The following is a 12,596-nucleotide window of genomic DNA, read 5'->3' as shown; positions in this document are numbered from 1 at the left end:
TGAGTGCTCCTGCTGCACCGGCTCCCGCGATCTCGACAACAATGGAGGTGGATGTAAACCCCCCAATCGACCCAACTTCGCAGCCGATCTCACAATCGGAAACGACCCCACTGCCTCAGGCCCAACCAGCCATCTCGGGCACATCTCAGCCCCCCCTCCCCCCCCGCCCTCAGCGCGAGCGCCGCAGCGGTCGACAGGCCTCCCAGCCTGCCGGCTTTGCTGCATGGCTGCTGGCGCTCTGGGAGAACTTGGCCGAGGTGATCTCCGGAGTGATCCGCGAGATCGCCTCGGGCGCTAGCCCTGTCGGGGCTATCCTGTCGGGGTTCTACCAGCTGATAGCGAGGCTCAATGGCTAGCCAAGAGCTTCGCGTCATCTATTGGAACCCCGACGGGATAAGATCCCGGAAAAACGAGCTATTGGTCCTCGCCCGGGAGTACAACCCTGAGGTTTTACTGCTGGGGGAGACCATGTTAAGTCCTCAGGTTGAGTTCAGGATTCCCAACTATTTCATGTACCGACGTGACGAGCTTACCCCTGCCGGGCGGCCGTTCAGGGGCACTGCGGCCCTCGTCAGGCGGGACGTGGTGCATGATCAGTTGGATTTGCTGTCCTTCTCATCGACACGATCGGTCGGTGTGAGGGTACACACCTCGGGGGGGGATATGCGGATTTATGCCGCGTATAGACCCCCGGGGCCTGAGTTTCACCCTGAGGATATAAGACGGGCCCTGAATTACGACAGCCGCCCAGCTCTGCTGGTCGGGGACCTCAACGCGAAGCACGTCGCGTGGGGCTCCCGACTTAATACAGCAGTGGGCAGGCGGCTGTTAGAAGATGCCGATAGGGGCGACTACTCTGTGGTCGGCCCTGATGAACCCACGCACGTCCCTACCGCCGCGCGATACCAGCCCGATGTGCTGGACGTGTGTGTTCATAAGGGGCTACGGTGCCCCGTAACGATCGAGGCACTGTACGACCTGGGTACTCCCCATCTCCCTATCCTGGTGACACTGGGAATGGGGCTTACCCGGGTTGCGACTTCGCCCCTACGACCGAAGGTCGACTGGGAGCTCTTTAAGAGACGACTAGTCGACCTTCCCGTGATTCAGGACCCCAATACCCCTGATGGGGTCGACGATGCGGCAGTCCGCCTTGTCGACTCCATCAGGGGAGCGATCGACCAGGCGACGACTCTTGTGCCCAGCGGCGGGCCCAGAGGTAGACTCCCGGCCCATCTGAAGGCGATCATTCGCCGGAAGAGGGGCCTGAGGAGGCTCTGGGCGACAACTCGTTGTCCCAGGATCAAGCGCGAGCTTAATGAGTTGGAAGCGGAGTTGGCGGCGAAGATTAGCTCCTTCCGGGGCTACGCGTGGGAGGAACGGATTGAGGAGGCCCGTGAGGACCCCTCTTCTGTGTCCCTCCACCGACTTTGCCGCCAGCTCTCAAATCGGCCTGCCCCGACTTGTCCACTCGTGGACGAGAGGGGCAACCGATGCTTCTCGGCTCATGCCCGCGCCGATGTCCTGGCCGCAATGCTGGAGCGGCAGTTCGTTCCGAATGACTCTGCACCCTCAGAGGCCGCATTCCACCAATCGGTGGAAGAGAGCGTAGCGAACCTACTCTCCTCCCCGGTGCCTCCGTTGGGAGATGATGCTTTCATCACTCCCAGTGAATTGCGCCTCTCCATCAAGCGGATGAAGAGGCGCAAGGCGCCGGGTGAGGACGGTATTCCCTCCCTCGCATTCTTCCGTTTCCCTGAAACGGTCGTGTCATATATGACACGGCTGTTCAATTCCATTCTGTCCACAGGACACTTCCCGGGAATTTGGAAATTGGGCAAGGTTATCGCCTTGCCCAAACCCGGCAAGGATAGGAGAAATCCCTCCAGTTACCGTCCGATCACCTTGCTGTCGCATGTGGGCAAGTTGTTCGAGAGGCTGCTGCTGAGAAGGGTGTCGCCGCACATCCTTCCCAGACCCGAGCAGTTCGGGTTTCGCAGCGGTCACTCGACAACGCTGCAATTGGTCCGCGTCATGCATCACTTGGCGGATCGGTCCAACGCGCGCCAGTACACGGCCGCAGTCTTTCTCGATATCGAGAAAGCCTTCGACCGTGTCTGGCATGCGGGACTGATCCACAAGCTGGTGCAGAACACGGACCTCCAGCACGCCTACGTGCGACTGCTGGGGTCGTACCTGGAGGGAAGATCCTTCTTTGTCGCGGTCGAGGGCGCTAAGTCGTCGGTGCGCCCAGTCACGGCCGGAGTTCCTCAGGGAAGCGTCCTGGCTCCATTCCTCTACGCTCTCTACACCAACGACATTCCCACGCTCGAGGGTAACCTCCAAGCGTGGGAAGTAGACGTGAAGTTGGCGCTGTTTGCCGACGACAGCGCCTACTTCTCGTCATCCAACGTCCCCTCTGCGGCCATTCTGAGGATGCAGAGGCTTTTGGACTTACTGCCCCAGTGGCTGGACCGATGGAGGGTCGCGGTCAACGTGGGGAAGACTGCGGCTATCCTCTTCGGTCCGGTCCGCACAACAGTCGTCCCGGGACAGCTCAGTCTCCGTGGCGCTAATGTCGAGTTTAGATCCAGCGTCCGGTACTTGGGGGTCGATATCGACCGGAGTTTGAGGATGACCGCCCACGCCAATAAGGCGTTGGCGGCCGCTCGCTGTGCGAGATTCCTCCTCCGGCCGGTGTTGGCCTCTAGGTTGCCGGTCAGGACTAAGCTCGGCATTTATAAGACGTATGTCCGTTCCCGTATCACGTACGCAGCTGAGGCCTGGTATCACCTCATCCCGCAGGGTATGCGGGCGAGGTTACAGGTCCAGCAAAATCTGGCTCTTCGCACGATAGTCGGAGCAGGGCGTTACGTCAGAAATGACGTAATCGCCCGGGATCTGGATGTGGAGTCGCTCGAGGAGTTCATCCGGAGGCTAGCTCGTAATCTTTACGAGCGGGCTGACGGTGGACCCCACGAGCACCTCCACAATATAGCTCCCTTGCACGCCAGACCACCTGATGGTCGGGCGCTACCAAGGGAGCTACTGGAACCCCCGGCTATGGTAAGATAGTCGGCTTAATCGGAGTGATATGGGAGTGCTCATAATGAGTGCCCCCATGGGACTGAGCTGTCCACACTCGTCATGTCCCCCCACATCGTTGGGGTGCCCCCTTATGGGGACCCATTTCCCACCCCCGTTGGGTGGACCACTCCCCCGTCTGGGGAGTGTTTAACATCGGTCCCTCCCCGCGATGGTCTTCCCCTTTTGGGGAGCCCAGAACGGGTGAGCGCCAAACTAGTGCCGCGGCTCCTCCTCTGGTTTGTAGAGGTGGGGCCGCGGCATGGGGCCGGTGGCGGGCCCCACGGTTGCTGACTGTTGTCCCTGTTGTATATAGTAGTTTAGTTAGTTTAGTTTAGTTAGTAGTTAGTTGTAGTTAGATAATAAGGAAAAAAAAAAAAAAAAAAAAAAAAAATTACAATTAGGAAGCAGAGGACAGCGGCCGGCGCCGGGGTGACTTCGTCACGGGCATCGAGCCGTCAGCAGACCAGCCCATCGTATTATGTATAAGTATATATGTTTTGTCGATGTAGTGCAGCCGTGCGCGCTGCGAACAGCGTACCTCTCCCTAGTTCTTCCTGCATCCATACCACCCCTGCCCTATGTGGCAGGGAGCTCGTCCCGGGCAGTGGGGTTTGCCCCGAGGCCCGCTCCGTGCCCCCGTAAGGGAGTACGACGACCCCGAAGAAGAAGAAGACTGGTGGAGAAGTGTATTGTGTCGCTCATTACATTCGCGACAGCTGCTTAATCGACATTCAGTCACTGAATGGCCAGCTCTCAAACAATTAGCGCATAATTTTAAATTTTCAACCTCAGACCATCTTTCCTTTATGTTTTTTGATATAAATATGGGACAATTATAGATTCGATGGTTTTCTTTACAAATAATGCAAGAAGATGAATAATTTTGAGTGGTGCTGGTAAACGATTTCACATGGATTGGTTTATTATTAGTAGTAGGGGCTGAGTGACGCGAAGTATTTAGTAATGTCTTGGTAGGGTTATCAAATTTGTTTCTATTTAAAGCCTCGAGAACGTCAGCACGATCGACCAAAAACTTAAAGAATTGTTGTAAAGTAGGTACATCGTCGATGGCATTACGCGTCTCCTCCCACTTGGTTAGCGTCATATTATCTAGCTTGGAAGAGAGCATGAAGATAATAAGCATATCCCAATGATCAGTCGGCTGTTTCAAGCTAGATAGCGCCCGTAAATTTTTGGTTACATGATCCACCAAGAAACGTAGTGACCTTTCCGATTCGCGAGTAATGGACTGAATATTGAATAGTGATTTAAGGTGTTGGTTAATAAGTAATCGTTTATTATTGTATCGCGCACAAAGTAGTTCCCAGGCCTCTGCATAGTTCGCCGAGGACACTTCGAGATTAGAAATTATGCGCGCTGCGTCGCCCTCCAAATATGAAATTAAATAATGGAACTTGTGTATGTTCGTTATATGTTCGTTTTTATGCACTAGGTTTACAAAAGTATCATGAAATTCCAACCAGTGAAAATAGGACCCATTGAATTTAGATATTTGAATTTGCGGTAATTTTACACCAATATTGTGATGATCGAGACTACCCTGAGCTTCCTGGAAGATCGATTTGCGTCTATCTTCATCTTTAATCGAATTTTGTTGATCGATAATATTTTTTGCTGTGACAATGTTTGTTATAATATCCTGCTCAATGTTGTCTCTTTCATCGATTTCGAAGTCAAGATTATGAGAATTTAAGACCTCGATTTCACTTTGCAACGCATCAAACTTTGTTGAAAGTCCCTCAAATCTGTCAAGTTTAAGTGATAGTTCAGCTAGCTCAACATTTGATAATGGTGACTGCAGAATCAGCTTGTCGAGATAGTTTTTAAACTTGGTTATTTGACCCTTAATTGAGCTACGTTTAGTCGTGAGCTCCTTTAAAGATCCGCGGATGGAACTATGTTTTTCACCGTCTGAAGGCATTTTGAATTATAATATAATGTAAACTAGTTAATATTTACAAATTTTAGTGAAATTCAACAAGTCTAACGCAATAAATATGCATATTGCAAAATGTAGGCAAGAAACCAATAGATTGTAAATAAATAAGTTATATCTCACGCTCCTTACTGCGTCGGCATACCAGTTGGCGTGCGAAAAGCTGACGGCACTGATAACGCGCGATATGGCTCGTCCGTCGTACCGATGCTGTGACGTAAAGAGGCTACGCGCTTGTAGGCAGGGCGCAACGCAAACTCTCGAGACGCTGAACGCTGAGCTTCGGTGTCGCTTGAATGCTTGAATGATGCTTCACGAACCGAGGCCGGCTAGGTCCAGGCTGCTGCTGCCAATCTTGACTCCCAAAATGTTCTTCGCGATGAGCCTTTTGATTGGTACGCGTCGTCTCGTTTTGGAAGAAGATGCGCGTTTTTGGTTTGGTTTTTTGAATTGTGTCCTGTCACGGTCGCCAAATTATGTCTCGTATGGACATTTGGAATTTAATTTATGTAAAATTAAACTCTGATTTTTTGATTGACTGTTTTATTGTGACGTGCGTGCGTGCCTTGAGTGCAATGGCAAAGAGGTTTTATATCTATGAAATATGTCTAAACGTCGGCGCGAACAAGGAGTTGTTAAGTTCATATTACTAGTTGAATGAATGTAACCAGATTTAAAGATTTTTTATTAAACATACCGCGACCCAAGGACTATATGGGTCCTTTAACCGTAGAAGATACAGACATCTGAACTTTAACTTAAATAGAGTGAGAATCTACAAAACAAAACTATAAACTATAACTTAACTAAGGCTCTGAAGCAGCTAGAGGCAGAGGGCACAGTTTAGTAACTGGTTTCTTAAACACACGATCTTTAAATTGTAAGGAGACTACACGCATTGGTGGTAGGACCTCTTGTGATACTGGTGGTAGGACCTCTTGTGAGTCCGCGTGGGTGGGTACCACCACCCTGCCTATTTCTGCCGTGAAGCAGTAATGCGTTTCGGTTTGAAGGGTGGGGCAGCCGTCGTTACTATACTTGAGACCTTAGAACGTGTATCTCAAGGTGGGTGGCGCATTTACGTTGTGGATGTCTATGGGCTCCAGTAACCACTTAACACCAGGTGGGCTGTGAGCTCGTCCACTCATCTAAGCAATAAAAAAAAAAAAACACCGTCTGCTCCCGGGTGCTTCGCCACAATTCGTCCCAAAAGCCATTTACTTGGAGGTAAATGATCTTCTTTCACTAAGACAACCGTACCAACATTTATGTCGGGTTGATTCTGGGACCATTTGTAACGACGTTGCAATGTACCATACGTTGCACCTTTTGCCATCGGTTTAAATAGTCTGGTCGAGTATCCACGAAACTTTCTTCAGGGATAATAACCGGTGCTTCGCTGATCAAAAAATGACCAGGAGTCAACGGGAGTTTTATTAGCCGCCTTTTAAATCAAAAGAAGATGAACACAGAATGTTTTAAAAGTTTAAAGGAAATTTTAGATACTACGAAGGAATGCTTGAATTCTCTTGACAATCTCGGCGTGGATACCCCTGGATACATGGGATGCAATTATCGTACATTTAGTTGTATCCAAATTGGACTTAGAAACACACAAACAATGGGAACAGTCACTTGGATCATCTCAAGACAAACCCACATTTACCATTTTATCATTATTTTTAGAAAATTGTTACCGTTCCATGGAGATGGTAAATGCTACCCACAAAAAAGACCATCCGGCTCGAAGGACCAAACATGTTAAAACTACACTTTGAACCCAAAAATTGATTTAAAGAAAAAACAGCTAGCGAACAATTTTGCTTAATCACTAACTTCAAATCTGATTGTTTTATTTTTTATTTTTATCCATCCTCCTTTTACAGTTATTACAAAAAACGTGTTGTTAAGTCCATATTACTAGTTAAATAAATGTAATCAGATTTGAAGATTTTTACATCAAACAATCCCTGTATAGAAACGGCGCGTCACCTGGTCAGGCCCCCCGACCCCGGGAAGGAGCCGGCTTAACGCGCCGGCCACCCCCAACAAAGGAGGAATCAGGTTCTAAAAGTGAACACGGAAGGTCCAACGACTGTCCAGAATGAGGCCGAGGTACTTCAACTGCACCCCGACCCCGATACGGACGCCTCTAACCACGATATGGGCATCGACAGGTGACCACCATTTTACTGAGATTATATTTCTTTCCATATCATCTCATCTCATTTCATTTCATTTAATCATTTTTCATAAAATTAAGAATATAAATTTTAATAAGACTTGACCTAAATGTCTTAGTTACCAGGTCATAAATTTACAAAAAAAAAGTAAGAAATAAACATTAATTTGTTTTATTTATTTTTATATAATATATAGCCACCCAAACGCCTCCGGAGGAGACCTAGCAGCTCAAGGGCAGCTGCTTCACGAATGCATCAACTGCCGATTAGAGCCCTGAGCGGATCTCAGAAAAACCGGCGGGAAACTCAGCGGACCTGGGTTGCATTCCATTTCGAACACTTCGAAGAGTTTACGAGTATGGCTACCAGGGTTCCTATTCCTCCTTCTAGTGTTAGAGCTGCAGTCGTTTACTAACAGTTTTATTGGACCAGCTGGATCAATATTCCACGAAACCACCACCACTTGATCACAAAACTTTTAAATTATTTGAAACGTCGGAAAAAGTGGAGGAGTGCTCTGAGGAATTGTTTCAGATGATCCCATCATCACGCTATTACCATCGCACCACCCGCCACTGGAGTAGAGTTCATCTATACTACCTAGAGCCCCTGTGTTCGTCCACAGTGCGTTTCCAGAGATCTTTTTGCCACGTACCATCCGGCTTTGGAATGAGCTCCCCACCACGGTGCTTCCCAAGCGCTGTGACATGTCCTTCTTCAAACGCGGCTTTTGGAGAGTACTTTACGGTGGGCAGAGGCTTGTCTCTGCTCCTGGCATTGCCGAAGTCCATGAGCGACGGTAACCACTCAATATCAGGTCGGCAATATGCTCGTACCATTGCGTACCAGGTCAATAAAATAATAATAATAAAATAATGTTACCCCTGGAAGGCGATGCTCGACTTCTGCGAGTCCACCATCTCGCAGAAGGAGGCGGCGGAGCGAGAGAGGGAGAGCTCTTCCCTTTCCGCACCGATTCGTCGCCGTCGAGCCGGGGGCCGGAGGCGGGAATACGCCCGTACGTCCCGGCCCCTGTAGGTGGCGGCCTCCCCCCGGTGAAGGTCAAGGGGCGACCTGAGGGGGTGAGGCCGCGCGGCGCGCTACCAGCACTCTAGCGCGCTGCCGTGGAGTGAATAGAGCGACCGGTCGACGGTGTATCGCGTCCCGACCAGGCAGGCTGGTTCTGGTCCAGCGGGGTATTCCGGGACACCAGCGGCACCGTCTGGGCGGCCCGACGGGCTGCCGTACCGAGACGGCCGACGTTTCAGAACCTTCGATTCGCCTCGAAGGCTCCGTCGGCCGGGCGTCCTTGGGGTGAGCCGCGCCGTCTGGTTGTAGTGTTGACCGCGGTAGCCCCCCTACCTCATCCGGGTTCTGACCTCGGAGGGGATCGGACGTCGGGTGTAAGAGTGCAGAGGAGTCGTTTAGTGGGTGGGCTCTAAAATCCTTGGGCCCGCGGTCTGCTCACAACACCATGCAGATCGTTGAGTCTCACATACCCCGCGCGCCCCTTTTGCGCGGGGACCTCGTAGGAGGTTCGGCCCTCTACCCGAAAAAAAAAAACAAAAAAAAAAAAGGTAAAAGTAACGCCATCTATCGCCGAATGGTCGAACGAATATCGAAGGATCTAGTAAGATCTACAACGCTCGAGAAGTACGACGCCATCTGCTGTCAGATTGCGGAAATACAATACTCGACTTATATGGAATATTCTCGATAATTCTAGGGATGTGGTATCGGCTATAAAAGCGTTGCAGAGATGGCACGCAGTTACTCAGTAATCGGTACTACTCGAAGCGAAACAGCGAACGGATCACCTGAAGCGAAGTAGAAGAAGCGAATTTAAAATTTTAAGGTATTTTAAGTGTTCTAAGTGCTAATACAGTGTTGACATGTAATTCGGTAGAATTTTATTTATCTCGAACCATAGCGCGTAACCACAGAATAATAATAATCAGTAATAACAAACGCGAAATAAAATCTAAAACGAATTTTAATTATACCCTTTATCTTTGTCTACTGATACACTCATTACATAAAACTTCATTTAAAAAGAGAAAATAATTAAAAAATAGCATTTCCCTTAAATGACTTAATAGCATTGGTTACAGTAATAATTATTCTTTATTAGTCACACATATATGACTAGGCTGCTATCTTATACAGTGTGCTCTGTTTTGAAGTCAGCAAAATAAATAAATAAATATTGTTCCCACTATTGATAATGTTGTAATTGAAATATTGTTTAAAATTATCATGTGCTTCAGTTGAAAGAGCAGAACGGACAATAGAATAAATAAAAAAAAACCTATGACCAAACCCTCTTTAAATTAATATTCTTGTTGTGAAACGTCAAGTCCGAAAAGACTTGGTCGGTCAGAAATGGAGGTTGGCTAAGCGAGATGTCAATGTCAGTTGAGTTGGGATAGTTGTAACGGTGTCATTCGGTAATTAATGCTCACTTTTAGACTAAAGACCAAATGGTATGCACGTACTGCCAACCGCGATCCAGCCTCGCCGTGTTCCGGTAATCTGTTTCCATCCAGTTTTTGCTTGTTGATTTTGAATAGATTTTTTGTTGAATCGTTCTAAATACTGGGAATTGTTTCCGTGATTAACTATAGACAATAACCTGCTCGGTCATAAATGTTTCTATTACCCGTTGTCTATATTTTTATTGCATAGATGGGTGGACGAACTCACAGGCCACCTGGTGTTAAGTGGTTACCGGAGCCCATAGACATCTACAACGTAAACGCCGCCACCCACCTTGAGATATGAGTTCTAAGGTCGGCTGCCCCACACTTAAATAGAAATAGGCTACAGAACACGGCAGAAATAGGCAGGGCGGTGGTGCCTACCCGTGCGAACTGACAAGAGGTCCTACCACCAGTACCAGTATACATGAACGAACACCCTGTACATTATAACAAACACAAACTAATCAGTCATGATATTCAGAAATCATGTTTACTAAATTAGAAATTTCTTGTTTTCTTTAATTAAGATCTTTCGGAAGAAAAATTTTGAACGAGAATGGTTCATTGTAATCGATATGTTGGGCCCGTGCAGTTGTGTTCTCATGCTTTTGTCCGCGGGACTGGCTAAAGTAACTATTGCTTTCAAATATTCGATCATTTCCATTTCATTACACCGAAAATGGATACAAAGTTATTTTATTATTAATTACGTCTCAACAAACCGTAAGCAAAACACGATAAAAAAAAATTCAAGCATTTCTTTTTAATGAACTCAAGACAGTTGATTGGCTTGGTCATTCCCAGCTTTAATGTCCGTGAGGTATAACCCATTAATGAAAAGTACGCTAAGTGTAATAATATACTCTCCTAGACCGCAATTGCTTACCATAGATATTCAAATACAAAAACACTTGTTATTACTAAAATATAAATTTTACTATTACAATAAAAAATAAAAATAAAAACGTTAAATTTCAGAACACACACGGCGAGCTCGCGAATTATCCTTCACTGAAAATTAATTCTGACGTGGCCGATAAAAGCGATTCAATATTTTTTGTTGTACCAAAGGAACCTGGGTTTGACTCGCATCTCGTCATTAATGATATCATAAATGCGAATAGACACGGTCTTAGTCATGAAGTCGATCATCCGCAGAACGTACCTAATTATTTTACAGACGATAACGTTAAACACAACACCGAATCTGCAAATGACGATGCTGCATATATACTTTATCATCTTCTTAGGGTGAGTTCATATAAAAATTACTAGATAGTTCCTAAAATCAACACAGCTGATAACTTGTTTTTATTCAAATTAGCATCCTCACTCCTCGAACCTATAGCACAGTCGATTGATAACGTCATCACACAGACGGTAAAATTAAATGGTCTAAAATGGGACACTGAAATAAAACCTTTTTTTATCTGGGCCATTATTGAGTCGCCTGACTTCCACCAAAGCGTTTGAGGACGTAGGCGGAATTAAAATGATTAAAGCCCCCAGACCCCCATCAACTGGCATCCAAACCTCGAATGAGACTAAGTGGTACTACCAATCCTGCTAGGTCAAATACAAACGCGGCTCAGGGAGTATAATCAACTCCTGGCTGCCGGCTGGATCTTTTTTTATTTTTTTTTATTGCCCTTGTAGGCAGACGAGCATACGACTCACCTGATGGTGAGTGGTTATCGTCGCCCATGGACTTTAGCAATGCCAGGGGCAGAGCCAAGCCGCTGCCTACCGTGGATCTTCGTAAAACCGGCTAAAGTTTAGTTCAGTACCAACTGTCACTGGAGCAACGTTCACTCTGTTTGCCTGGATCTGCTTATCTGAAGTAAGATCTACATTTTCCTCATTTTTAGCATCGAAATCTAAACCTTTAGAAAAATCTTCCTTCTTTTTCCAAAATTATTCATGTTCTTACTTTTTCCTTTAAATGGCAATAAGATAAAATTCCAATACTGTGACGTGAAAAAGTTTTCATAAAATGTTTTTTTTTTTTCTGTTTCCAGAATACCAACAACAACTACCATTCCGATTTCAAAGAGGCGAAAGACAGCCTTCGTTCTGCTCTCAGAGCCCAATGCGAGAAAGCAAAACGCTGCATCCTACAATGTCAAAAGAATCAGATAGATTGCCCTGTTATCTGCAAAGAAAGTTACGACGAATTCAACATTTGCGCATCGTAGAAGCCAAAAAGATGCAAAAAAACGAAATGCGGAAGGACTTTGCCCCCAATTGGTTGTAAACGTATTTGAATTTTCGAATTAAACGAATAATCCGTTGCTTTGTCGTTTTATTACTGTTGTTTATTGGCAGACGAGCTTACCGCGCCAATTGTCGGTTACCAGAACTCACGGCGTAAGCACCTTAATGCTACAATCCACTTAATATATGGTTACAAAGTTTTTACGATTTTTCTGCTTTTCTAATTAGGAATCCAGAGTTGCTGGTAACAGATATAAGCATGCTCTCACAACAATATCTCTTTGTTGGCTTAATGACCCACAAGAGAAAAGACGGGTAATTATTGTAGGCCAACATGTCGCCAATCGACGATAATTAGAGGAGTGGTTATCGATTCGATCTGCTTTTTCTTTTTCGGGCCGGGGGCCGAACCTCCTACGAGGTCCCCGCGCCCAAGGAATTTTAGGGCCCACCCACTAAACGACTCCCCTACACTCTTACACCCGACGTCCGATCTCCGTCCGGGGTCAAAACCCGGTCAGAGTAGGGGGGTTTCCGCGGTCAACACTACAACCAGACACGCGGCGCCACCCCGAGGACGCCCGACCGACGGGTCGTCGAGGCGATAGTCGACGATCAACGATGTCGACAAGCGACAAGTCCGGTCCTATTTTTGTAACGAGGACGCGGCGCTGC

At 47.3% G+C, this 12,596-nt stretch overlaps 1 protein-coding gene across 2 annotated transcripts; it reads left to right on the top strand.

The window, feature by feature from the left end:
• The first annotated feature begins 7,602 nt into the window (after positions 1-7,602).
• On the top strand, positions 7,603-11,998 carry LOC119630495 (uncharacterized). 2 transcript variants are annotated; one of them, XR_009976422.1, is made up of 3 exons: positions 7,603-9,082; positions 10,686-10,958; positions 11,726-11,998. XR_009976422.1 is itself a non-coding variant. In XM_038020076.2 (3 exons), exons 1-3 carry the CDS (start codon positions 9,713-9,715, stop codon positions 11,900-11,902), a joined length of 492 nt encoding a protein of 163 aa, XP_037876004.1. In that variant the 5' UTR covers positions 9,104-9,712; the 3' UTR covers positions 11,903-11,998. The 2 variants fall into 2 exon arrangements, 1 of the variants encoding a protein (XP_037876004.1); XM_038020076.2 differs by lacking the exon at positions 7,603-9,082 and adding an exon at positions 9,104-9,754.
• The last annotated feature ends 598 nt before the right edge of the window (positions 11,999-12,596 follow it).

This window comes from Bombyx mori, chromosome 24 (genome assembly GCF_030269925.1).
Source record: "Bombyx mori chromosome 24, ASM3026992v2".
Lineage (NCBI taxonomy): Eukaryota > Metazoa > Arthropoda > Insecta > Lepidoptera > Bombycidae > Bombyx > Bombyx mori.
The sequence above is the reverse complement of the archived record's forward strand: the minus strand, read 5'-3'. Positions and strand labels throughout refer to the sequence as shown.

Coding starts and splice junctions, on each gene's coding strand:
- LOC119630495 (XM_038020076.2), top strand. CDS start 9,713: ATGCACGTACTGCCAACCGCGATCCAGCCTCGCCGTGTTCCG. Junction 9,755..10,685: donor TCCAGCCTCGCCGTGTTCCG/GTAATCTGTTTC, acceptor GTTAAATTTCAG/AACACACACGGCGAGCTCGC. Junction 10,959..11,725: donor TACTTTATCATCTTCTTAGG/GTGAGTTCATAT, acceptor TTCTGTTTCCAG/AATACCAACAACAACTACCA.